General features: G+C 35.9%; 1 protein-coding gene across 11 annotated transcripts in view; it reads right to left on the bottom strand.

The window, feature by feature from the left end:
• The window catches only part of ATG5 (autophagy related 5), a 152,757-nt gene that overhangs the window by 64,089 nt on the left and 63,590 nt on the right, over positions 1-25,078 (bottom strand). For all 11 annotated transcript variants that reach the window (XM_061427696.1, XM_061427699.1, XM_061427698.1 and 8 more), the window contains one exon: positions 20,500-20,594. In XM_061427696.1, the coding sequence (XP_061283680.1) occupies positions 20,500-20,594 (95 nt within the window). The remainder of the gene's footprint in view (positions 1-20,499; positions 20,595-25,078) is intronic.

Raw genomic sequence — 25,078 nt, 5'->3', positions numbered from 1 at the left:
CAATACCAAATATATTTTGCCACATAAATAATTAAGGCAAATTGTCTTCAAACATAGGCAACAGTGTGTGTTTTCCTCATATCCTTTCATTGAATAAAATGTGTTATAGGGAAGCACCATTTCCCTCCTGCTAAGGCCGAGAACAATTTGGTGCTGTTTATGAGCTGATTTATAAAATAAGTTATATTGCTTTAAAATGTTTTATTTGAAATTATTAGTAGAGTGGCCAAATTAGAGGCTTCCTATAAAAGTGCTAGGATTGATGTGTTTAGTAATAATTATCTTACTTCTAAGGTTTCTCCTGAAAAATCTCAAAACCATACCTGGGGAATCATAGTTTAAATTTCAGTATCTATAAAAACGTCTTTGCTAATTTTATCCAAAGCCATACTAAAAAGGTAAGCTACTATAAGAGTAATGGAATAAACTGTTTTTGACTGATGATTCAAAGGACATGTTTATATACAGATTATTTCTACCTTTATGGTATACTTACACAAAATAACTATGCAGCACTTTTAATTTGTACAAATATAGAAATCAGAGTAGCAAGAAGCAGCATCTGGGTAAAAGAGGTTGTGTCGACCTCAGAATTGAAACTCTGTTCTCCTGATGATCAATCGAGTGTCTTATCCACTAGAAAAGTGTTTCTACACTTGGGCCAGGAGTGACTAAAGCACCAAAGATCCTCAGCCCTTGTGTAAGGTCTGTAGGCTTTACAGTGAAAATGAAATAAAGTTTATAATATGAGGATGTTGATATTTTTGTTTCGATACTAATCATTTAAAACATTTATTCACTGAAGTATCATTTGAAGTAGATTTCATAAATTCCTGTGAGTTTTTTAGAAGTAGCAAATAAAAAAAAATGATAAATATTTTACAGATCTCACTGTTGGAAGTCATATGTTGATTAAGAAATTTAAAAAAAAATAGCACTTGACTACCCTAAAAAATATATGAAGAAAAACAATGTAGTAAAACTATACAACTCTTAGAAGAAAACATAGAAGGAAATCTTTACGGCCTTGGATTTGGTGAGACAACCTGAAAACACAAGCAACCAAAGAGAAAATAAGCTGAACTTAACTAAAATGGGAACACATGTATACCTGTGGTGGATTCATTTTGATATTTGGAAAAACTAATACAATTATGTAAAGTTTAAAAATAAAATAAAAAAAAAATCTTTGTATTTCAAAGGGCACTATGAAAATGAAAATAAAACCAAATATAGGAGAAAATAAATGCAGATCATGTATCCAATAAAGAATTAGTGACCAGAAGATATACAGGGCTCTTACAACTCAATAATAAAAAGAAAACCCAGTTTAAAAAGAGCAAAGGATTTGAAGATATCCTGCCTAAGATGATATCCAAATGGTCATTAAACATATGAAAAAATGTTTAACATCATTAGTAATTTGTAATATACCCCTTTATACCTCCTCAGATGGCTATAATTAAAATGATAGAAAATAACAAATGTTGGCAATGATGTGGACAAATTGGAACCCTTATACTTGGTGAGTGAAATGTAAAATGGTATACATACTTTGGAAAATAATCTGGCAGTTCCTCAAAAGATTAAACATAGAATTACCACATAACCCAGCAATTCCATTCCTAAATATCTACCCAAGAGAACTGAAAGCATATGTCCATCAAAACCTTGTACATTAATGCTCATAGCAGCATTTATTCGTAATAGGCAAAAGGTAGAAACAATCCAAACCACCACCAATCAGTGAATAGATAAACGAAATGTTGTATTTCCAAGCAGTGGAGTATTACTTGGCCATAAACAGGAAAGGAACAGAAACGTGCCATAACATTGATGAACCATGGAAATATAATCCAAGTGAAAGAAGCCAGACACAAAAGGCCATAAACTTTAAAATTCCATTTGCACAAAACGTTCAGAATATACCAATCTGGGGGGTTGGGGAGGCAGGGGAAGACCAGTAGTAGCCATGAACTGGAGGGGAGGGGGAATTTGTCATGGGCTGGAAGGAAGGAAGAATGAGGTGTGACTGCTAATTAGGGATGGGGTCTTTTTGGGGTGATAAAAATGTTCTGAAATTACATAATAGTGATGGTTCCACCAACTCTGTGAATATTCTAAAAAATCAATAGTACACCTAAAAGGGTGAACTTTAGGACTTCCATGATGGTCCAGTGGTTAAAACTCTGTACTTCCACCACAAGGAGCATGGGTTCAATCCCTGGTTGGGGAACTAAGATCCCGCTTGCCTTGCAGCAGAACCAAAAAGACAAAAGGATGAATTCTGATATCAAAGTTATATACTTCAATGAAGCTGTTAGTACAAAGTCCTCAAATGGGTGGAAGTAGAAGAGGCCTTCTAGAGTGACAACTCAGATTCATCACAGTCTGATTTATAACTATTCATCATTCTATGTTTATTTCATGCATTCTTAAGAAACAATAATTATATTCCACCAATTTAAAATTTCCAAATGAGGTCAAGAGCCTCCAAATAACGTTAGAGAAATATCCCTGCCCTCATCAATTTACAAAAATTATAGATTTTTCTTTAAAAGTTATATAGCATTATGGCAATCTGAAAGCTGTTTGTGGGAATTTAAGTAAGTTTCCCTTAATTTGTTTAACTCATTTAAAACTCATGTTCTGATACTTAAAATGAAGTTTCAAGTTTTGAAATTATAAAACCTAAAGTGGATTCAGAATTTAACAATAAGGTGTTATATAAAATAGAACTAATGTATCATACCACATACAGTGTCTGGATTATAAAAAAAATGTCCTTATTGATCAAGGACAACTGCCCAGCTTGTAGACTCTTTATGTCTACTATTTCTGAGCTTTCCCAGAACCCTCCCCACCAGTCAGGGCAGCAGAGAAACAGCCTCTCCTTCCTCGGAGAGGAACGTCTGATTCCAACCCACATTACCATGACCTGAACAGAAAAGAGGGACTCTTCCTCTCATAGTTTCTTGACTTAAGACTTTATTAGAATGATAAGGAATGCTTTCTAAAATGCAGGTCAGGGTTTACAGTATCAATATCATAGTTCAATTTCATTACTAATTACATGGCCTATCCTAAATTTTTTTTTTTTTACTTATAATAACAAGGCCTATCGCCTTTACAAATTCAAATTTTTAGAACACAATATGTGAAGAGAGTACTGTCTATAGAAATCCAAAACAGGCTAATATATTCCAACAGAATTTTAGTTTAAGATAATTTTTCAATACCACCAATATAGCAAGTAAAAATTACAGGTTTCTTTCCACTATGGAGGTTTTAAAATCACATAAACATTTTCTTATTTAGTAGTACAGTGAAGCGGTGATTTTTAAAGTAAGGTTCTAAGAGGGCCATAGACAGTGAAGATTAATTCTTGGGTAACTTAGTGACAGCTTATCCATCTGAGAAATGGAAGACTGTGATGAGGCAAAAGAAGATACACTGTAGCTAAAAGATATCGTCACTACAGTTATGAAGAGTTATCAGCCAAACTATAGCATGAGTGTATTTCAACTTAAAATACAGCTCTTTTATGTAAGGAATTTTATCTATCATTCCAAAAGCAGATCATTATTCTCCAGGATTAATTACAATTAAAGGAAACCTTCTTTGCACCAAGCATGAAATAGAATGACATTTAATGTGGATATTGTTAAAACATTCCGAAATAATAAAACTATCCACTTGTATGTGCTATGGCTTCAGAGGACATAGAAGAAAAAAGGTTTTAAAGCTTTAAAACGATAATGTGTCAGTGGGAAGAACAAATTTGTTAGTTCTACTCCATTAAGGATTCCTTAAGCAACGTAAAAACCAGAGTTCAAGTTACACTTTGATGTGTAGATCCTTTTGAAAGCTACTCTACCCTGTTTTATATGAAGCATCTGTAGCTAAAATGAACACCTAGTGAAGAGCACGAATGCTGCGTTACATAAGCAGACGTCAGAACTGTCCCCAGCTGATTCTAAGTCACTTTAAACGTGGATGCAGAGTCAGAAATTAGCTATGGCTTACTTCTTAGAAGTAACAGATAATTACCCTCATCATGATGAAAAGGATTTTAAATGTAAGCTAATAGAGGTATTTTTCCTTTAGTAAAGCTCTGCTTTTAAAAGTAAACTTCAAAACTTTAATTGAAATAGGAAATGCTTTATTACATAGTAAAAACTTTTCAGATTAGAGAGGTAGAGAAAAGGGAGGGCTCTGTATAAGAATAAGGTGGGACAGAAAGATGAAGAAAAAGAAAAATAGAGGAGGAAAAGAAAAGAAAGGAAGGAAAGACTAAAAGGACAGAAGTGCCTACTGAAATACATTATTTCTTTCAAATTTTAAATGAGCAGGACAAACTCTTCTCATCCATGTGAAATGTCTCTCTTATCCACATTTTGAAAAATCTAGACAAAATGTTAAGAATACTACATTGGATTTCTGAGTCTTTAGTTCTAAAGACATGTTATTTCTTAGTATGTTAATTTTCTACATTTCAAATGTAATAATCATTTACAATGTTTGAAGACAGATTTAATATGGTGTAACACAAGGAGATCCAACCAGTCCATTCTGAAGGAGATCAGCCCTGGGATTTCTTTGGAAGGAATGATGCTAAGGCTGAAACTCCAGTACTCTGGCCACCTCATGCAAATAGTTGACTCATTGGAAAAGACTCTGATGCTGCGAGGGATTGGGGGCCGGAGGAGAAGGGGACGACAGAGGATGAGATGGCTGGATGGCATCACTGACGATGGATGTGAGTCTGAGTGAACTCCGGGAGTTGGTGATGGACAGGGAGGCCTGGCGTGCTGCGATTCATGGGGTCGCAAAGAGTCGGACATAACTGAGCGACTGAACTGAACTGAACACATGGTTAATGAAGTTCAATAATAAGTAACATTAGTTTGACTTCTCAGAGTTTCGTGCACGTGAACTCAGCCACACATCTAATATACAAATCATTCCTCAGTGAATTCAACAATCATTTGAAATCCTCACCTTGCTAATTCGTACAACTTCGCAACTAGTATATTTTAATTAATTTATGTCATGTACATAACTGTGTAACAACATAGCAGACAGGTGACTTTCATGAAAAGATCACACCCAACGTAGATACATGGTCTACTCGTACAGTTTCCAAATGTAGATCCAATTCTGTGGAACCTAACTGTGATCAAGACTCGTCATTCCACTGATAGAGAGCTCTCACTACCCATTACCTGCTTCAAGCAACACACTCAAACAGTAACTCTTTGAACTAGCACTGACATTCCTTTACCTTTACAGGATATTTTTGGAAATAGACCTTTGAGAGATATACCTTGTTTGAGACAAGATATATTCTGTAAAATACTCCCAAGGCATCAAAAGACAATGCAATTGACTGTTTATATCAGACTACATTTCTTAACTGAGAATTAACATTTTAATATAGCACAATCCTCTGCAAAAGCAACTTGCTTAGCTAACGATTCAAGAAATTTCAAATATGTACATATCAAGTTCTGCATCTATATGTAATATCAATACAACTGATGTACACACATCAATATATCTATACAAATCTCTGTATTTATATCATCTGCTTAGTACTTGTCTTATAAAAACAACCTGCAAGACTCATGAACCAAATATATAAACTCCTGCAAAACCTTGAAAATTAAAAACAAAATTAAAAAGAAAATGGGTATGATCCAACAACTAAGACACAAACTTCACCAAAGAGTAAGACACCAGGATATAAAATGCCAAAATAAAAACTTCCAGGCTCAGGCCACAAATAATAGGAATATTAGCCTTTGTGTTTTTAAATTGGTTTTTCCTTCTAATATTCCTAAACAATCACACATACATTACCTATTTGAAATTATTAGTAAGTAGTTATTTTAGAAGTATGAGTAATTAGACCAAAAGCAATTCTCATATTTACCCAAAAGAAGGAACCACTACTAAGAATCAAGGCCTAGTAATTCTGTTCTTAACAGACAGGTGGTGTGTCTTCTGGTCTGTTACATGAAAATCATTTATGAGAAGAACAGAAAAAAAAAATCAGAAGGTAGTTTTCACTATTGGAATAGATAAGTGATTAAGCAAATTTTCTTACACCATGAAATTGTCAACAGATTAAATGATGACCCTACAGAGCATCATTTCTGGATGGTGGCATTCTCTGAGATGGAAACAGACTGAGAGAAAACTGTGATAATGACACACACAGAGATGATCTGGGTCTTGGAAATCTTTTTGAAAAGTAAGGCTGAAGAAATAAACATTCTTTAGACAGGGATTGAGCTTAGCACCTACCAAGACTTCACTAGGCCAGAAGTAAATCAGGAAACTAAAACCCATGTCAGTTAGAAAAAGATGGGAAGGCTATAATAAATCTACTCATTAAAGCAGCTGATGACCATCCTAAGGTGTAGCTTAACCATGGAATAGGGTGACAATTCCTGCAAGAAACTCAAATATTAACTGTAATATGAGGTGCCTTAATAAACCAAGGAGTAAACAATTTGATAATATTTTCTTTAAAAAATTACACACTAAGATCTTATTTTGTGATATAAATACCATTGAACACTTAGGTATGAAACAGCTTTATTTTCATTTTAGCCAAATTATCATTTTTTATGCCTCTCAGTTAACCTAAGCTTTTTTCAAATTGACTAGTTGAAGTCTAATTTATTTTTACCATATCTACTCATATTCTCAGAGTGTTTAAGGAAACTTGAAATTACGGAAAGGAAAGAATGAGAAAGAAAATACACACCAATAACTGGAAGTAAGGTTAATTTTTACATATATTAGAATACCATAATAAAATATAAGGATCTTATCACAACTAATAATTTTTTTGCAAAGGGATCTAAAAAGTCATTTTTAGTGAAATAATTAAGCCTATCTTACCACAATCTATCTTTTAAAAATAAGATATTTAATATTTCAGTTCTTAAAATTATCCCATGGTACTACATGCTTAAGCAGGAAGAAAAAAGTTCATTCCATCCCTAAATTTGAGAATTCATGTTTTAATGTGCTCACTAAAAACTACTTAATTGGTAATTCGAAAAAGAACATTCTGTAAATAAAAGAGAAAGAAAACCACACAACTTTAACTATCTGTTTCAATCTCTTCGCACTAAAGGGAGGATGTCATGTTTTTACTTTCTGTCTATGCATTTTCTCTACTAGAAGAAGACGACGAAGAAAAGCAGGAAACAACAGAAAGCGTGGAGTAATAAGAAGCCTGATGTGTGTAAAAACTGGAAAACAGTCTCAAATGGAAAGTTGTGATAGAAAGGAGTAAGAAAATAAAAGTAATGAGCTTAACAAAGTATCCAAGGGACAGTGATGAAGGGTGAGAGCTCTGAGGCCAGACTGCCTGAGTTCAGAGTCCAGCTCTTCCACTTACTGAGTAATCCTGGGCAGTTTTCAATAATTAATCAATTACTTCATCCACACAACGGGGACAGTACCAGCATATGTCCCAGAGGACAGTAATGAGGAATAAATGAATGAATGCATGTAAAATAGTATTTCAAATAGTACCTGCACACAAATACTCAATAAATGTTAGGTATTGTTGTTATTTGTCTATAGCTTACTTTAATTACCAGCAATGTTTTTTATTCTTGAAAATAGTAAATGAAACAATGACCTAGCTAAGTGTAACAAATTAATAAGAAAATACGGACTTCATTTAATAATAACTAGTAGTCTGCAATAATACTATTAATTTGCATGCTTTAACTTCTCTAACAATAAATTAGGGACAACATTTGCCATTATATTATCTGTGCTATTGTGGCATTAAAGGACTTCCCTGGTGGCTCAGATGGTAAAGAATCTGCCTGGAATGTAGGATTTGACCCAGTCGGGAAGATCCTCTGAAGAAAGAAATGGCAATCCACTCCAATATTCTTGCCTGAGAAATCCCATGGACAAAGGAGCCTGGCAGGCGACAGCCCATGGGGTCGCAAAAGAGATGGATACAACTCAGTGACTAAACAAAACAAAAACACAAATGCTTTAAAAACAAAACAGCATATCATCTGCATCAAAAACTTTCCATTCCTATACAAGACAATTAAAAAAAAAACCCATCAAATAAGTTTGTCATTAATCGTTACTTTCGTTTTTCAAAAATCCACATAAGAAGCAATTTAAGTTGAAAACGATCTCAGAGAATAGTAGGTAGCTTACTAAGGGCAATCAAAACTTGCTGTGTTGGGCTGCCCCCTACAGGCCTCAACGTATCAATTTCTTTCAAAAGGTATCTAAGGGGGTATCATTGTAATCTTATATTAAAAATATTAATTTTCTAAACCAAAGCATTATTCATTTATTTATTTTAGCAGGAAAAAGTCTCTGAGAAATGTTTCTAAAGATACAGAGAGAAATGAAACAACTCCTTGACCTCCAGGAATTCACAGGTTACATCTTACAGAGAAACTGTACACAGACTTTAACAGGTCCATGGTGAAATACTGCAAAAGAGCTTAAGAAAGGTCTATATTACAAATTCTGTGTGTAGAAAAATAATTAGGCTGGAAATGCAAGACTCAAGTTCTACTTCTGTCTCTGCCATTAAATACCCAATCGAACATTTGGGTAAGAGCTCTGTGCAAGCTATCTGTCGTATTTCTAAAATTAGGGGGTTAAACAAGATGATTCTTAAGGTTTCTTCCTAATGTACACACTTGCCATAATAAAAAGTAGAAGGGAACGCTTTAAAACAAAATTCAGAGAAAGAGAAAATAATTTATACATGGTATGAAGGATTGGGGCACATATGGAGAAATCAAGGAAGACTTCTTGGTGGAAATGGCATTTGAGCTGAGTCATGAAGCATTTTGGAAGTAGAGGCTATTCTTAAGAGGAATGAACAGAGCAAGAAAAATTTAAAAACATGCAAGTTTTGGAGATCAAAGACCTAAATGAAAGAAACAAAACTACAAAACTTTATAAGGAAATGTACTTTGTATTAGGCAAAGTTTTATTAGATATGACAATATGAAAGCATAAGCAACAACAACAACAAAAAGACCTGGACCTTCATCAGAATGAAAAACGTCTGTGTTCAAAGGACATGGCCAAGAAAGTAAAAAGACAGTCCAAAGAATGGGAGTAACTATTTATAAAGCAAATATCTAGTGAAGGTCTTGTATTCAGAATATATAAAATATATTCACAACTCAGTATATATATGTGTATACATTCACAACTCAATAGTGAAAAGACAGCCCAATTTAAAAATAAGCAAAGAAAAGATATTTCTCCTAAGGAAATACACAAATGGTCAGTAAGTACATGAAAAGATACTCAGGATCATAAGCAGTAGTAGTTTAGTCACTAAGTTGTGTCCGATTCTTGTGACCCCCACAGACTTAGCCTGCCAGGCTTCTCTGTCCATGGAATTCTGCAGGGAAGAATACTGGAGTGGGTTGCCTTTTCCTTCTCCAGCTCAGTATCACTCATTCAGTTCAGTTCAGTCGCTCAGTCGTGTCCGACTCTTTGTGACCCCATGAATCGCAGCACGCCAGGCCTCCCTGTCCATCACCAACTCCCGGAGTTCACTCAGACTCATGTCCATCAAGTCAGTGATGCCATCCAGCCATCTCAACCTCTGTCGTCCCCTTCTCCTCCTGCCCCAATCCCTCCCAGCATCAGAGTCTTTTCCAATGAGTCAACTCTTTGCACAAGGTGGCCAAAGTACTGGAGTTTCAGCTTTAGCATCATTCCTTCCAAAGAAATCCCAGGGCTGATCTCCTTCAGAATGGACTGATTGGATCTCCTTGCAGTTTCAAAATCATAATGAAATATCCCTTCATATCCACTCAGGATGACTAATCAAAAAGGCATATAATAACAAATGTTGGCAGGGACATAGAGGAACTGAAATTCTCATTCACTGCTGAGAGGAACATGAAATGGTGCAACTGATTTGGAAAACAGTACAACAGTTCTCCAAGAGGCTCAGCATGGAGTTAGATGATCCACCATTTCCATTCCTAGGTATACACTCAGGAAATCTGAAAACATATGCCCACTGTCACAATTTGTACATGAATGTTCACAGAAAGTAACAGCCCTAAAGTGGAAACCAGCCAAATATGCATCAACCAATGAATGGATAAACAAAATGTGGTATATCCATACAAAGGAACGTTGGTCATAAAAAGGAATGAGGTACTATATGCTACAAGACAGATGAAACTTACACCACATGAAAGAAGGCAAACACAAAAAGACACATGTAATATGATTTCATTTGTATGTCCACATAGCACATTCACAGAGACAGAAAGTAAACTGGTGGTTGCAAGGGGCCGGGGGAGGAGGAAAGAGAAGTGATTGCTAACGGGTATGGAGTTTCTTTTAGAGGTGATGAAAATGTTTTGAAACTAGACAGCAGTGATGACTGCACAACTCTGTAAAATGCTAAAACTGTCACTTTAAAAGGGCAATTCTTATGGTCTGTGAATTATATCTCAAAAAAACAACCCATTAGACTATTTGATCATAAAATTTTGTGGTGTGGAACCACAAAAGACCCTGAATAGCCAAAGCAATCTTAAGCTGAACACAACTGGAGGTATCACACTCCCTGACTTCAAACTGTATTACAGGTCTACAGTAATCAAAACAGTATGGTACTGGCATAAAGAGAGACACACAGAACAATGGAACAGAACAGAGAACCCAGAAATAAACCGACAGACATGTATATGGTCAATTAATTTATAACAAAAGATCAAAGAATATAGGGAAAAGGACAGTCTTTTCAATAAATGGTGCTGGGAAAACTGAACAGTTACATGCAAAAGAATGAAACTGGATGACTATTTTATACCATTCACAAAATTTACTCAAAATAGATTAAAGACTTGGATGGATTAAGACCTGAAACCATAAAAGTGGTGAGCTGCTCGACAGGGTCATGCAAATAATTTCTTTGGATCTGACACCAAAAGCAAAGGCAGCAAAAGGAAAGATTGTTGAACTCTTATTTTTTTAATCCCTTAAAACTCAAATCAACGCCCCCAATTCCTCATTAATTGAACTAATCTATGTCTGCAAAAGATTCATCTCATATTCAACTGCTAAAGTTTCAATACATATTTATGTTCTTGCAAAAAAGAGATTCTTTTAGAATATGTGTGCATGTATATACCAAACAGAGCTAGATCTGCACTCTAGTCCTTGCTCAACTGCTTACTAGTTTTGTGTCCTTTATCTGGTCATTAACTTCCAGCTTAGAAAAGACAGTAATATTTGCTCTGTCCACACAAAGGTGTTGTGAAGATCAAAGTATTTCACAAAATATAAAGTGCTGCACAAAAATAATTTATTACTATATTTTCATACAGCTCTGTTCTACTTTAGAGCAACAGTAGAGAATGATAGTTTCTCTGTGTGCATGCTATATCACTTCAGCCATGTTCAACTCCTTGCAACCCTATAGACTACAGCCTGTCAGGCTCCTCTGTGCATGGGATTCTCCAGGCAAGAATACTGGAGTGGGTTGCCATTTCCTTCTCCAGGGAATCTTCCTGACCCAGGGACCACACCCATGTCTCTTAGGTCTCCTGCATTGGCAGGCAGGTTCTTTACACCAGTGCCTCGTGGGAAGCTCAATGATAGTTTACTCAACAGAAAATCCAGCCCAGAATTCTACAGTAAAATGTATGGTATGAATGTTACAGTCTATTTTACTGAGAGACCAGAATGGCCACCACCTTCATAGATAATGAGAACTTCCTTAGCTTGTTATATATAGTTTGTGTGTTTTGTGAGCACCTATTATGTGTACGGCATTGTGAGGGGAACAAAGATACAAGCACAAGAGGCTCGGCTGCTTCTTTGCATTTACTAAAGAAGAAATTCTCTTTAGCTGTTTAATAAATGTTTAAAATACTTTGTAAAGAAATTAAATTAACTTCATAAGCTGTATCTCTACAGAAAGGTGAAAATCAATGACATGCCTTCAACTTGCAAGTTATTTATAATTTTTTAACTGTTGTCTTCACTTGGATCAGAAGTGAAGTTACTTTGAGAACTGACCATCCACTCTATACTTTCATGTCTTTACATGTGAAATACAAATCCTGTTTTTAAGCATAGGTGTTTCATTGTAGTATGCTACCACCACAGCTAGGGCATGAATTTAGCATTATACCTTGCCCCGAGAATTACTGCTATAAATTCTTTACATGAAAAAACAGCATAATAACAATTGTATGTGGAGAGGATTCTGGGAGCTGGAAGCTTAATGCTTCCCCCTCTTCCTTCGATTCCCAAATCTGTCTCCTACCAACAAAGTGGCTCTCTGAGCTAAAGTAACTACTGGAGAGAGCAAGGCGGCCAAGATCTACATGGGGAACTACAAACCTCTACAGTATTGCCCCTCTGGGTGGACGTGAGCCTAAGGACCAATGAGTTTACAGATCCCAAAGGCTAAGGGAAAAGCTGGGGGAAAAGGCTGATTACTGCTAGTAACATTATTATTTAACATGGTCTTGGCGACACAATACTAACAATGCAATGAAGCAAGAACAAGAAATGGCTGACAAAAATTGTGGGAAGAGGGGTTTGTTTTGTTTTTTTTTTGGTTGATGCCATAAATAAATATCTAGAAATGGAAATGAAATAAAGAAAAACAAAATCTAAGAAACACCTAGAAATAAATTTAAAAGAAAGACAAAGGGCCTACTGGAAAACATAAAACCAAATCTGAATAAGAAAAATGTACTGTGTTCTTATGTGGGAAGATTTAATGACATAAAAAGGTGAATTTTACTAAAATTAAAACAGAAATGTATTCCCACTTACTAACCAAGACTGGAAAAAAGGTCAGCAGTGAATTGCCCCAGCAAATATCAGAACATTAAAATCAAATAAAAATAATACTGCCATAAAAATAAACAAATAAACCAATGGAATGGAAGAGGAATTCAAAACCAGATCCCTCTAAGTCAAGCTATTTTAATGTAAAGCAGAAGTGGCACTTTTATCTAATAGGAAAAGAATAGTTTATATCAGGAATCAATACACTACAGCCTGCAATCCAGACTGTGCCTTTGTCCTGATTCTGGAGATAGAGATTTAATTGGAACACAGCCATGCCCATCAACTGCAAGTTGTCTATGGTTGCTTCCAAGCTACAGAACTGTACAATTGCAACAGAGACCATTTGCTCTACAAAGCTGAGAACCTTTATTTTCTGATTCTCTAAAGAAAAAAGTTTGCCCACCCTTAGTTTATATAATAAATAAACCCACTACAGCTAGCTATCGCCTGGAAGAAAATAAAGCTGTATGCCTGTATCTCACACAGCACACAAAAATAAGTTCCAGATGAGCTAAAGAGTTACATATTAAAAACCAATCTTACAAGAAAAGATAGGTAAGAAAACTATGTAAAACCTGCAGGTGTATGGGGGGGGGGGCCTTCTTAACAAAGAAAGAAATCCATATATGACTAAGAAAAAGATATATAATAATTGGGCATATAAAGCATTAAAAACATTTTTTTATAGAAAGATACTATAAAAATCAAGATGAATTTTAAAGTTGTGATTATATTTTACAGTGTTTGATAGAAAATGGTTAATATCTATAAAAATAATCTTTTGTAAAATAACAAGATAAATAACCCAAAAGAAAAATAAGCAACATATTTATTTTGCCCCCAACTCTGTGCTCAAGAGCAACAGGCTGTCCTCATACTTACATCCCCTCTGCGGACAAAAGTCCTCTCATTACTCTTTGCCTACCTAATTCCATCCGTTTGTCAGACCTCAAAAGACAGGACATTTCATCAAAGAAGTCTTCTCTGCCCTACTAAAACAGATCAAATTCCCCTCAGCGGAACTAGCCTTTATTGCACTATATACCTCTCCTTCACAGCACCAATCACAGTTGTGATTTAAAATTTGATTGTACACTTATTTCTTTTATTATTGTATTATAAATTCTTAAAGGGTGATGTACCATATTAATCACCATTTGCATCCCCTGTGCACAGTGCAAGCACAGCATGCAAATACTTGTGAACAAATGAACTCGGTGAATGATTAGAATGAGACAACTTTTTCTTACATGCAGAATACTGGCAGATAACACTTACAAATCCACTGGTTCTTGAAAAACAGAAATTATGTGCCTAATTTTCACACTATAACCTAAATATCAATGCCTGAGGATGTCACAGTCAGTTTACAAATCTTTTTCACAGATACCCTCATTAATGACATCTGTAGGCTAAATAACATTTTAGTTACATTTCTGAGGCACTTCCTGCCATTAACCTCATCTCTAGAATACTAGTTAATATGAAGCACCTGGATTTCGGGAACACAGACCTGAAATACACACACCAAACCAAACTGTTATGTAAATGACAGAAATGACACATTCTGGTCAATAATGGATCTCCAAACTACTTTTGGTCCTATTTTACTTTTACCACTAAAATTCTGTCATTGGATTACAGTCATTCTGAGCCCACTGATAATCAAATTACAGATGAAAAAAACTAAAGTTTTCCAACAATCTGCACAAAAGTCAACCTTTAAAGAATATTGATAGTTAGGGATTTTCTAGGTTTGGTCAAAGTGGACTTCATGGACTTCACTTTATGTGATAATTATGTCTTGAAAATTCTGTAAACTTAATTTTTAGGAAGAAAATAATATTTTGTTTGTAAGTCTCACTTAGGTCTGAAATCTAGTCTTCACACTTTTTGTATGTGTGCCCCTCGGCAAGTCATTTAGAATTCCTCAGCTTCAGCTTCCTCATGTGGGAAATGAGATAAAGATCCCTACCTCCTAAGACAGTTGTGAGGCCTCCAAAGATGACATGAACCTCACTCGAGCATACTATACTCACTGTCCTTCCCTTTTTATCCCCTGCTATACAGGAATTCTGTTAGAATTCTACAAAGAAAAAAAGTTTAGCGAAATTATGTCCTTCATTTGTCTTATTAATAAACCTGGATTTCGAGGTTTTATTTAAATTTACTAATTTAAGGTCTCAAATAGTACAGAGATCTATTAATATATTAAACAAATAAAAGGTGCAGATTAATCAAAATGCCACATAAGTAAAAGCTACACTTAATCAATGGACTATCCCAACAATACAAATTAAAGAGCTATGTATAAGGGAGTCAGTAGCAGAAATCTGGTATTATCTTTAGATCATATAATCTAGGAAAACAGCAGATGCCATCTTCCTTTGGTCAAGGCGTTTATGAAGACTCAAAAATACAAAACAGGGAAATGGAAAGAGCCAGCCAACAGACAGTGGGCAAAAACGGAGACTCCTAATTTTTTATATTCACTTATGCATCTCATGTCTAAAGTTTTAATCAAGTTCAAAACCAAACCAGCTAGGGGTAAAGCCAAAAGCAAAGTTACGTAGGTCAATAAAGAGTTCCGATAAAACCCTGAGGCTCTGTCTCCACCTGCTTGAAGAAACAGTGCCACTGCCTTGACTAAGTAAAGAACAGGCAGCAAGCTCTGCCCTAACGGAGTCCCCACCTGGCAACCAGGTTTTGGCAATCAAATTTTGAGAATTCTCTAACTTCCCACTTTCTATCTAATTATAGAAGTTTATGAAAACCATTCTCTCTCACATGTACACATTCTCTTTCTCTTTCCCTCTCTCTCACATACATTCTAAGTATCACTGCATTTATGATACAGCGGTAAGAGGTAAGGACACATCTGGTAATTTTCCCCAGAAAAGAATGGTAAATGTGAAAGAGAAGATCTACATTCTGTACATCTGCACTATTATTCTAGCAACAGTAACCCTACAATTCCTATGTTAGTAATAGTAATACCCACTTTCCCTAAAGGAGCTTCAAGCATTTGCAATCTATAGTTAAATACACATGCTGGAACTGAACCACCCAGTAAGTGTTGGGAGGTATATATCTCAAATTAGTTTTGGAGCTTCTGTTTTTTGGAAATGTCTTTAGAATCTCTATTTTATTCAACTAAATTCCACAAATAAGGTACTTTGCTAGGCTTTAGGTATGCCTATGGAGCTCACGGTATAATAGTCCCAAACAACTATTAATGACTGCTGAATGATTTAATGAATTTTCAAGATGAATCATTTCAGAAATTATTTTAAAGTCATACAAACAGTGACATAAAGGAAAGAACTATGTTTACTATAAAACTGATAAATTTGCTCTGAAACCAGGAGTATAAAACATTTTAAAAAGAACATCACTGATACAATTAGATAAACCTGTAATATGGCTTCTTTAAAGAACAATTCCAAACAGATGTATAAGTTCACTCAGTTATGCCCTTTTCATTTTATTGATGAGGAAACGAAGGCCCAGCAAGACTGAGTAAGCACCTGTGGACACACAGCTAGTCAGTGTCACATCTCCCACAGAGCCTTAGGGGGCCTCCCTTCCAGTTCAGTGCTGGAATTCAGGGGTGCATACAATGCACTGTTTTTGCCATGCAACCCTTCCAACAGCTCTTTTCCACTTGCTCCTACTAGTCTCCAACCATTTTAATTAATTCTAAAAGTGTTTTTTTTTTCCTGCTATTACAACAGCACTATCCTTATTAAAGGCAGCTAGCTTTTTCAGTTTTGGATTATTTGAACTATAAATTTTTTTTCAGCTTTAGAATTATGAAATCTTTGGCGCTTTAATACTCTAAGATTCAATTAAGTACCTGTGAAGCACTTACAGTGTACATAATAACACTGTACTAATCCTACTACACAGAATCAAAAAGGAAAAAAGAAACCTTAACGTTGCCTTCAAAGATACCACTAGCATGTTGAAGGTATTAGTGTATCCAGAGTGCTAGCTAGATCAAGAACTTCCTAACCTGGGCAAATCACTGAACCTGTCTTGGCCTAGATAAAGAGTAGTTCTTCAAATTGTGCTTTAGAATTCCCCTAAATATGTGACACTACAACTACTGACCCTAGGAAGACAGAGTCAAGCCCCCTGAGTCAATCTCATTTGTCCCCATCCACACCATCCAAGTTCAACCGCAAAGTAGGTTCCTGCATTTAAAAAAAAAAAAAGAAGAAATCCATTCAGAAAACATAAGGACCACTCTTAAAATTCTGTAATAGCCCGTTACTGCTTTTAATCTGCATTTTTATCACCAATATCTATGTCTGTGATGGTGAAGACGTAGCCTTTTCCTATGAGATTTATAGACCACATAAAACATCCCACCCACTTGAAGTACTACGGTTGCTGTGTTGTGCTTAGTTGCTCAGCTGTGTCCAACTCTTTGCGACTCCATGAACTGTAGCCCGCTAGGCTCCTCTGTCCATGGGGAGTCTCCAGGCAAGAATACTGGAGTGGGTTGCCATGCCCTCCTCCAGGGTATATTCCCAACCCAGGGATGGAACCCAGGTCTCCCACATATACTTAGTCCATAATATCTTACTCAATTCTGGCTTTTCTCTGTGGGATAACCAAAGCATATCATTACTGATTCTCGTTCTATAAAACCACTCTGGAAGTTTCTCTTATGGAATGTCTAAGCAATCGTGTAGTAAGAGACAGTTTTCTCTTAATACAAACACGCAGACTTCCTGCCGCCTTTTCCCACGTTATTTTACACAAACACAGGAACTGTCCTGTTTGCCCACTGTTGAACGTAACACGTGCAAAACTGTTCTGCCTCTCCTGCGCCATACAGAGGACACTGAGATTCTCCCATGCCAGTGGCAACACTGCTTCCTGTCCTTTTCCTTAACAGGTCTCTGAAAACCTCTTCCTCTGTTGGATTAACCTTTACGGATTTATCCCAACCCTCAATTGCCTTGCTCCATCAGTAACTTTCCTTCTTATTTGATAAATAGCATTCTTCCATAAAATAACCTAAAATTTTCTTTTGTCTTTGCCTTCCAATTACTTCCCCAGTTCATTATTGCACTGTGGATGATCCATGGCTTATGATACACTGTCTTTAGTTTTCACTAAGTGACACATTAGGAAGCAGTTTTATTGAAACTATTATTGTGCTTCTAACTATAGGTGAGATATAAAGGATATTGCCCCATTCCCTCTAAATGTGGTCACGTGAGAAATTTCTTTCCTATGCGGTACCCAAGAAAAGTTAGCTTCTCTGATACCCTAGTAAATTTTCATCATATATAAAATGAAAAAAAATTATATCTCATCACATTTCTTTCTCCCTTGCTCTGGCTGCAAAGAAGCTTTGAGTCAAATTTAAAGTCAATTTCACTAAATTTAAAAATTTTAATAAATTTGAAGATCTCACTTATTCATAGTGTAGGTAATTTCATGCTGAGCTTCCATTTTATATCTTCAGTGGCTCTGATTTTAAATTTTTTTCTATTTTGCTTCTGTACAAAATATATTCCTGTAAATTGCCTCAGATTCTTCATGATATAAGATACAGTATAAATAAATAAGGTATGGCATTTCCAAATCCACTATGTAATATCTGTGCTTAACAAAGACTTATGGAATTAAAATTTTATTTTTCTGAAAAAAGGAATCAGCAATTATAATCCAGCAATCCCACTGCTGGGCATACACACCGAGGAAACCAGAATTAAAAGAGACACGTGTACCCCAATGTTCATTGCAGCACTGTTTATAATAGCCAGGACATGGAAGCAACCTAGATGTCCATCAGCAGATGAATGGATAAGAAAGCTGTGGTACATATACACAATGGAGTATTACTCAGCCATTAAAAAGAATACATTTGAATCAGTTCTAATGAGGTGGATGAAACTGGAGCCTATTATACAGAGTGAAGTAAGCCAGAAAGAAAAACACCAATACAGTATACTAACGCATATATATGGAATTTAGAAAGCTGATAACAATAACCCTGTGTACGAGACAGCAAAAGAGACACTGATGTATAGAACAGTCTTTTGGACTCTGTGGGAGAGGGAGAGGGTGGGATGATTTGGGAGAACGGCATTGAAATACGTATAATATCATATATGGAACGAGTCGCCAGTCCAGGTTCGATGCACGATACTGGATGCTTGGGGCTGGTGCACTGGGACAACCCAGAGGGATGGTATGGGGAGGGAGGAGGGAGGAGGGTTCAGGATAGGGAACACATGTATACCTGTGGTGGATTCATTTCGATATTTGGCAGAACCAATACAATATTGTAAAGTTTAAAAATAAAATAAAATTTAAAAAAAATAAAAATTTAATTTTTCTGAAAAAAGGAAGCAGAAGAAGGTGGCTAATTAGATTATCTGATTTCATTCCATCAGTCATTTTTCTCATTTTATTTATGTTGTATGTATTATTAATCTATGATCTAAACAGTCTATTTGCCATTATCTTTATTAATAATTGAGAAGCAACCTTATTAAAGTCATAAAAACTTTTCATGAAGTATATTGGGATTTTTGGTTTTTACTTGTTTTCAGTTGGATGGTTTACTTTCCTTTTTGAACACACATTTATATGATGGCTCTATAAAAGATTAAAAGATAACCATAGAAGTAACTGTAAGTAAAGACTATGATATAGTAAAAATGTCTACAAAGGGAAGTTATGATACAATCTCTTTAATTTGAATGGAGGTCCTGCTAGATGAGGGTCTACGTCTATGATACTATATCTATTAATAGTTTCTATTCTTAACTGCTTTTTCCATGATAGTAGGCAACTTGCTTTCTGGATACCATCCATAAAAATTCACTCAGTATTGCTATATAGGAAACATATGGTAGTTTTAAAGTACTCTACAGAAACATGGAGTTTTTTAACCCCATGAAATGGTATGGTAGTGAGAAGCTACCATTTATTTTGTTGTACAGCACTGAAGATCCATCATCTAAAACAAATACAGTCGATTCTCATCTGCAGTACTCATGTTCTATAAAGTCACTGCAAACGCTGAATTAGCAAACACTGAACCAATGGAATACAAGGGTTACTGCAAGTCTCTGCTCATGTATTCTTCAACTCACCAATACATAATTGTGTTTTATGTACATTTCTGAATAAAGACAACACTTCAGCACTATGCCTGGGAATCGTTTCTAACATGAAAATTACCAATAAAAAGCATAAAAATGTGTAGAATGTGGCACTAGGTATGAGAGCACATTTTATGGTTTAAGAAGGCATAGCATCACTGAAAATGTGCATATAGGGCAAATCAAATTCTTCATCACTCTGCCCATGTCTAGGGTAGTACTGTTGAATGGTGACTCTGAGGTTGCAAATAAGTATCAGCAAGCAGGCTAATCTGCCAGTACAGAATCTGCAAATAAAGAGGACTGATTATATGAGTGAGGACCCACTATATGAGTCACATACTTCATAGTGCAGTCTCGGATCTGACTGCCACCAAAGAAAGAGATCTGGAAAGTCCTAATAAGTATTATTCAGCTACTATGTAAACTTAAAAGACATTGGACAAAAGTGTTTTAAGAAGTAAGATGTTCAAGGCTTTCATAAGTTGGTATTGTTAAAAATGTTACTTCCTACCTGGTATATTCTAAAAGGGATATAACGAAATCCATTTTCTTCTGCAGGATATTCCATGAGTTTCCGATTGATGGCCCAAAACTGGTCAAATCTGTCTGTAACGATAAATTATTTATTAAAGGTGTATATTATAATTTAATATCTCATACGAAGAGATGAAAACTGTTATACATCATTTCTCATAGAAATTTCTGAAAGGGCATTATTTATATATTATTTCTTCTTAAACTTACCTTTCCATAACTAAACATGAAGCAAGATATAAAATTAATTTTTTCTACATTATTGTTCCTTCTTCTTCCTAGATACTTCCATTAGACATTTTTTTCTCCTAAGAGACACCCTAAACAGATTATGATTACTGAGGGTATCATGGCAAAAAACATCTGGTATTGATGAATGTCTTGCTTCCCTTGATTTTATTCCTACTGTCTATAAAGGCACAGCTTCCAGTGACCTAAAGTTGAACCAGAACTTATTTAAGGAAATAAAGTAAAAACACCAAACACTGTACATGTTAAACAGCAAAACCATAAAATTATAGGACAGGCTTTAAAAGAATTGAGAAATAACTGTCAGTTGAACTTTTAATCTCAGACTGATTAAACAATTCCTTTTTTAAAGTGTCAGGCTTGATTTTTAAAAAACAAACTTTACTGATATATAATTCATACACTCTAAAATTCACTGTTTTGAAATATATAACTGAGTGTTTTTTAATACACTGAGTTGCTAACATGTAATTTCAGAACATTTTCATCATTCCCAAAAGAAACCCATATCCATTAATAATTATCCCCTCCCCTCATCTGCTGGAAATCACTAATCTCTATTCTACTCCAGACATTTCATATAAATGGAATCATATGTGGTCTTTTGCATCTGTTTTTTGCTTTTTCTCTTACTATGTTTTCAAGGTTTATTCAAGTTGTAGCATGTATCAGAACTTCACTCATTTTTATGACCAAATTATATTTCATTGTATGGAGATACCACATTTTGTTTACCCATTATCAGTTTGTGGACATTTGGGTTGTTTCCACTTTCTGGCTATTATGATAATGCTACCATGAATATTCACATAAAAGTTTTTATGTGGATGCATTATTTTTAATTTTCTTGCATACATTACCAAAGAATGGAATTGCTGAGTTATATAGTAACTGTTCGGAGAAGGCAAGGGCACCCCACTCCAGTACTGTTGCCTGGCAAATCCCATGGACGGAGGAGCCTGATGGGCTGCAGTCCATGGGGTCGCTAGGAATGGGACACGACTGAGCAACTTCACTTTCACTTTTCACTTTCATGCACTGGAGAAGGAAATGGCAACCCACTTCCGTGTTCTTGCCTGGAGAATCCCAGGGACGGGGGAGCCTTGTGGGCTGTCGTCTCTAGGGTCGCACAGAGTCGGACACGACTGAAATGACGCAACAGCAGCATAGTAACTGTTTAAGTGCCACATGGTAATTATGTTTAGAGGAATTACCAAACTGTTTTTCAAAGAGGCCACACCATTTTGCATTTCTACCAACAATGTATGAAGGTTCTGATTTGTCCACAAACTTGCCAACACGTTATTGTCCATCTTCTTTATTACAGTCATTCTGTGGGTGTGAAGTGGTATCCCCTTATGGTTTTTATTTCTATTTCCCTAATTATGGGCTTTCCAGGTAGCTCAGTGGTTAAAAATCCACCTGCCAATGCAGGAGATACAGGTTTGATCCCTGGGCCTGAAAGGTCCCCTAGAGAAGGAAACAGCAAGCCCCTCAAGTATTCTTGCCTGGGAAATCCCATGGACAGGAGTCTGGCGGGCTACAATCCATGGGGCCCACAAAAAAGTCAGACACAACTAGGTGACTAAACAACAGTAAAGACTAATTATGCTAAGTATACTTTCATTTGTTTACCAGACATTTACATATTGTCTTTAGAGAAATATCTATCAAATCCTTCGTCCTCTTTTTAATTGGTTATCTTTTTGTTGTAGAATATTGTGAGTTCTCTATGAATTCTGGATATAAGCCCCTTATCTGATAAATAATATACAACTATTTTCCCCATTGTCTGTGTTGTTTTTTTAACACCTTGAACTCACCCAGAATTCTACATTAAGATATTTTTTATATATAGAAATTCATCTCAGAATTAAGTCTCTGTAAAGTACATGAATACTCCAGAATTTCAGATGAGCCTGTATTAAAGCTCATCTATATTAAAGCATCTATATTAAAGCTCATCTGTATTAAAGCTCTATTAATTGACTCATCTCAACCCAATTTACTGGATATCTATTCATACTGCTTGAGCCATAACAGTTATATGTAAAAAACAAAATTTAGTTGTTTCTTCTTATAGCCCTGTCCTAGATGACTGTGACAACCTCTAGGCCTTCTCTATTCTCATTTTTAATCCCAATCTGAGGGAAGGCTCATATTACAATAGAACTGGTAGCACAGGGAATTTAGAATCCAGTCAGTCCAGGGCAATTTCACAGACGACAACTAAGGTCCGGCCTGTTATGAGTTTAGTTAAGAACTAAAACCAGACTCTTGGTCTTCTGATTCAAAGCCCACAACCATTTCAATAGTTGGAACCACAAAACTACATCTTAATGCTACGAGTTGCTCCTTTAACCACAGTCGTTTCATATATGAATCAATCATTCATTCAATATCTTTTAAAAATTATCTTTCTACTATCAGATATCAAACAAGAATGTGATAACTAAAGTGATTCTTAATGCATTGCTGAAATTTTACTACTGCCTCATCATTCAATCTCTAGCACCTACTACAGTGCATGCATAACATATGCTCTTGAATGAATAACAGAATACTAAATACATAACTATTCATTAAAAAATTTTGGATTCTAATCCTAGACCTCCAACGAAATAGCTAGATGACTCAGTTCAGTTCAGTCACTCAGTTGTGTCCGACTCTTTGCAACCCCATGGACTGCAACACTCCAGGCCTCCCTGTCCATTACCAACTCCCGGAGTTTACTCAAACTCATGTCCACTGAGTCGGTGATGCCATCCATCTCATCCTCTGTCGTCCCCTTCTCCTCCTGCCTTCAATCTTTCCCAGCACCAGGGTCTTTTCCAATGAGTCAATTCTTCGCATTAAGTAGCCAAAGTATTGGAGTTTCAGCTTCAACATCAGTCCTTCCAATGAATATTCAGGACTGATCTCCTTTAGGATGGACTGGCTGGATCTCCTTGCAGTCCAAGGGACTCTCAAGAGTCTTCTCCAACACCACAGTTAAAAAGCATCAATTCTTCGGTGCTCAGCTTTCTTTATTGTCCAACTCTCACATCCATACATGACTACTGGAAAAACCATAGCCTTGACTACACAAACCTTTGTTGGCAAATTAATGTCTCTGCTTTTTAATATACTGACTAGGTTGGTCATAACTTTTCTTCCAAGGAGTAAGCATCTTTTAATTTCCTGGCTGCAATCACCATCTTCAGTGATTTGGGAGCCCAAAAAAATAAAGTCTGACACTGTTTCCACTGTTTCCCCATCTATTTCCCAGGAAGTGATGGGACCAGATGCCATGATCTTCGTTTTCTGCATGTTGAGCTTTAAGCCAACTTTTTCACTCTCCTCTTTCACTTTCATCAAGAGGCTCTTCAGTTCTTCGCTTTCTGCCATTCAGGTGGTGTCATCTCCATATCTGAGGTTATTTCTCCCAGCAATCTTGATTCCAGCTTGTGTTTCCTCCAGCCCAGCATTTCCCATGATGTACTCTGCATATAAGTTAAATAAGCAGGGTGACAATATACAGCCTTAATGTACTCCTTTTCCTATTTGGAACTAGTCTATTGTTCTATGTCCAGTTCTAACTGTTGCTTCCCGACCTACATACAGATTTCTCAGGAGGCAGGTCAGGTGGTCTGGTATTCCCATCTCTTTCAGAATTTTCCACAGTTTGTTGTGATCCACACAGTCAAAGGCTTTGGCGTAGTCAATAAAGCAGAAATAGATGTTTTTCTGGAACTCTCTTGCTTTTTCAATGATCCAATGGATGTTGGCAATTTGATCTCTGGTTCCTCTGCCTTTTCTAAATCCAGCTTGAACATCTGGAGTCCATGGTTCATGTACCGTTGAAGCCTGGCTTGGAGAATTCTGAGTACTACTTTACTAGCATGTGAGATGAGTGCAATTGTGCAGTAGTTTGAGCATTGTTTGGCATTGCCTTTCTTTGGGATTGGGATGAAAACTGACCTTTCTAGCTAGGTGACTAGAAATATATCAACTGAAAACTCTGCCCTAATTCACTAACAGATGAAATAAAGAGAGTCAGACTAAATAGTTCTAATAACTTTTCTAAAAATAAAATTTTGTAATTATTTAAGACAACCTCCTTATTAAAATAAAATATTTAAGAACCACAGGCAAATCTTTATTAATGAAAGATATATACTGTTTCTAATTGAGAGGGGGAAATGAGCTAAAGGAGTGGTCCTTAAGCAGGGAAGGTTTTGCTCCCCTTGGGTTTGGGGATATTTTTGGATGTCACCAATATATGTGCGTGTTACTAACATCTAGTGGGTATTGCTAAACATACTATA

The sequence above is a fragment of the Bos javanicus genome, chromosome 9 (assembly GCF_032452875.1).
Source record: "Bos javanicus breed banteng chromosome 9, ARS-OSU_banteng_1.0, whole genome shotgun sequence".
Classification (NCBI taxonomy): domain Eukaryota; kingdom Metazoa; phylum Chordata; class Mammalia; order Artiodactyla; family Bovidae; genus Bos; species Bos javanicus.
Note: the sequence above shows the minus strand (reverse complement) of the source record. Positions and strands in the feature narration are given on the sequence as shown.